Source organism: Aplysia californica, unplaced genomic scaffold, assembly GCF_000002075.1.
Source record: "Aplysia californica isolate F4 #8 unplaced genomic scaffold, AplCal3.0 scaffold00019, whole genome shotgun sequence".
Classification (NCBI taxonomy): domain Eukaryota; kingdom Metazoa; phylum Mollusca; class Gastropoda; order Aplysiida; family Aplysiidae; genus Aplysia; species Aplysia californica.
The window spans coordinates 1,519,468-1,521,967 of record NW_004797289.1 but is presented as its reverse complement, the minus strand read 5'-3'; the positions used below and the strand labels follow the sequence as shown (position 1 = coordinate 1,521,967).

At 43.3% G+C, this 2,500-nt stretch overlaps 1 protein-coding gene across 4 annotated transcripts in view; it reads right to left on the bottom strand.

Annotated features, from left to right (window-relative positions):
- Positions 1-2,500, bottom strand: part of LOC101854996 (cell wall protein RBR3-like) — a 14,308-nt gene that overhangs the window by 1,026 nt on the left and 10,782 nt on the right. For 2 of the 4 annotated variants that reach the window (XM_013086677.1, XM_013086673.1), the window contains exons 3-4: positions 2,152-2,209; positions 172-1,217 (exon numbers count right to left, since the gene is read on the bottom strand). The exons of 1 other annotated variant lie outside the window; for it this stretch is intronic. In XM_013086677.1, the coding sequence (XP_012942131.1) occupies positions 172-1,217; positions 2,152-2,209 (1,104 nt within the window). The remainder of the gene's footprint in view (positions 1-171; positions 1,218-2,151; positions 2,210-2,500) is intronic. One more of the 4 variants, XM_013086680.1, reaches the window with a different exon arrangement.

Here is a 2,500-nt window from a genome sequence, read left to right as displayed (position 1 = left end):
AATAGGTAAATAAGTAACTGAAATTAAGAACGAATGAATAAGTAAATGAATTAATGAATAAGTGAATAAATAATTGAATTAATGTTAGGATGCATGAGTGATTAAGTCAGTTAATGAGGTTAAAGAATGCATTATGAGTGAGTTAGTGGGAAAATATAATAAATTCCTTACCACAAAACTAGTTGGGCTCTCCGCGTGGACCACGATCACCTCACTGAATTCCAGAGGTTTGAATTCCCAGAACTTCGGCATTGGCGGCATTCTAGAGACAGTTACGATGGGCAATGGAGCAAAGAACTGTCTATCCTGTAGTTGAGTAGACTTTTCCTGTCTTCCCACATGGCCCAAAGCTGTGCTGTTAGAGTCTGGGTGCAGAGAAGGAGGGGAGGATGTCTTGGGAAATCGGGAAGTATTGGAACAGCTCAGCGGGGGACTCGACCTGTTGCTGACTTGTTGACTAACGCTCTTGAAACCGGGAGCGGCGGAAACCTGAGCTTGTCTAAGGTTTGGGTTGACCCATGAGTATACGCTACGGGGTCGTGGGTGTCTCGGTTGTCCCGCAGTACCTCTGACAACACCAGAAGTGGAGGAGCCCTGGTAATGTTTCTGTCTGAGCTCTGGGTTTATCCAGGTGTATACGCTGCGAGGTCGTGGTGTCATGCGTGTTACAGACTGTTGTGACGAGGGTCTTGTTGAAGACCCTGCAGGCACCGATGGACGTGAGGGTTTGGATTCTCCAGCACTAGCAGGCTCTCTCGCATGCTCGGTGATACCGGTGAGTATGTCAGTCTTTGTGTTGCCCGACAGGGGCATCGGGGGCAAGGAGGAAGAGCTTCTGGCGACTGAAGACATCTTCAGGCTTGATTTTCTTGAGCCAGAAGATGGACTGATGGACGCCTGAGTCCCTCTAGTTTCCTTCTTCGCTGAAAGTATCTCAGCAAACGAAGACGGGTCAACTGATGAAGATTTCTCTACTGATGAAGATGGCTTAGTAGATGAGAATGTCTCCACTAACGAGGACTGATCAACTGACGACGATGTTGCGACTAACAAAGATGACTTAGCTGATGACGACAGCTCCGATGAGGATGACGTGTCTTCGGTCTGCACCAGGGACAGCAGGCCCGACTGAGCCAACCAGGCAGGGATGAAGTTTGCCACAGGCTGGACATTAGACATGCCTTCAAGGATAGACGTCTTTTCCCCGTTCTTAGAACCTGGAATAGGCAGGAAATGAAAGGTTGTATTTTAAAGAGCCGAGTTTAAAGTAAGAGCAGCATATCACCATGACGATGATGGCCACCTAGTGCAAGGGAGAGCAAAGGAGACAAAGAAATGGAACAGTCCAAAGGAAAAGAATACGAACCTTTCCCAGCTCTCGCCAGTTTAGTTTATATTATATCTTATTCCTTTCGCAATATGATGAGGTTACAAAAGTCAGTTTTACGCTAAATTTCCTGTTGTTTTGTGTCTGGTTACAATAAGGCATGCTTGTAATAGTTAATTTCTTTGAAAGAAGAGCTGCCAATAATAATATAGCTTCTCTGTGTTCGAAATGGGAAGTACATGTACACGTACTATCAAAATACTGACTCTAACAATGACCAAAAAAAATTAAAAAACCTTTCGGTTTTCTCTTACGAGAATCTTGGTCACATTATAACCATGACCCAGTTATAAAGCAGAACAAGATACATTGGTGGTTTGGTTAGGCTTTTCACTGTGTCACTTAGAAGAGGAGAGTTTATTTTATCGAGTACCCCCATCAAAAGAGAATCTTTACCCCAACTTTCCTGCTAGGGCACTGCATAATTTTTCTTCTGGATTGACCATGACTGGTAAGATATAAACAGCCAGTCTCCTAAATAATCTTAACTGTCCCAACTCAGTCATGAAAAATAAATCAGTGAAACTGGATACTGGACTTCATTGTTAACTCGTACCAGTCGTACTATATTCCCTGCTTTAATATGTCAAGTTAAGTTTGAAATATGAATACGTTGGCATTTTCCATTGAAGTGAGCTTCAAAAAAAAAGTCGACAGGTTGAGATCGAGGGGCATAAACGTGAACGTAATGAAATCAAGTGAAAATGCAATTAAATCATGTTTAGTAAACAAAACCACACAACCAGGGTACGCAGTCTACTCACCTTTTGCTACATCTTGTTTGAGTACCGCGCGGCTAGATCTAGGTCTCTTGCCTGTTGCCTGGTGAGAAAAGACAAGACAAACATTATTTCTTATTATGCACTTTATTGGAAGCGTGACATATACAGCAAAGATTGTTTTTCCGTAAATGAACATAGCTACCTTTCATTTTATTTTACTTTAGATGAAAAAGAACAGGGGAGGGGGACAAGTGATGGGAACATGAGTTAGGGAAGGAAGGAAGGAAGGAGGGAAGGAAGGAAGGAAGGAAAGAAGGAAGGAAGGAAGGAAGGAAGGAAGGAAGGAAGGAAGGAAGGAAGGAAGGAAGGAAGGAAGGAAGGAGGGAAGGAA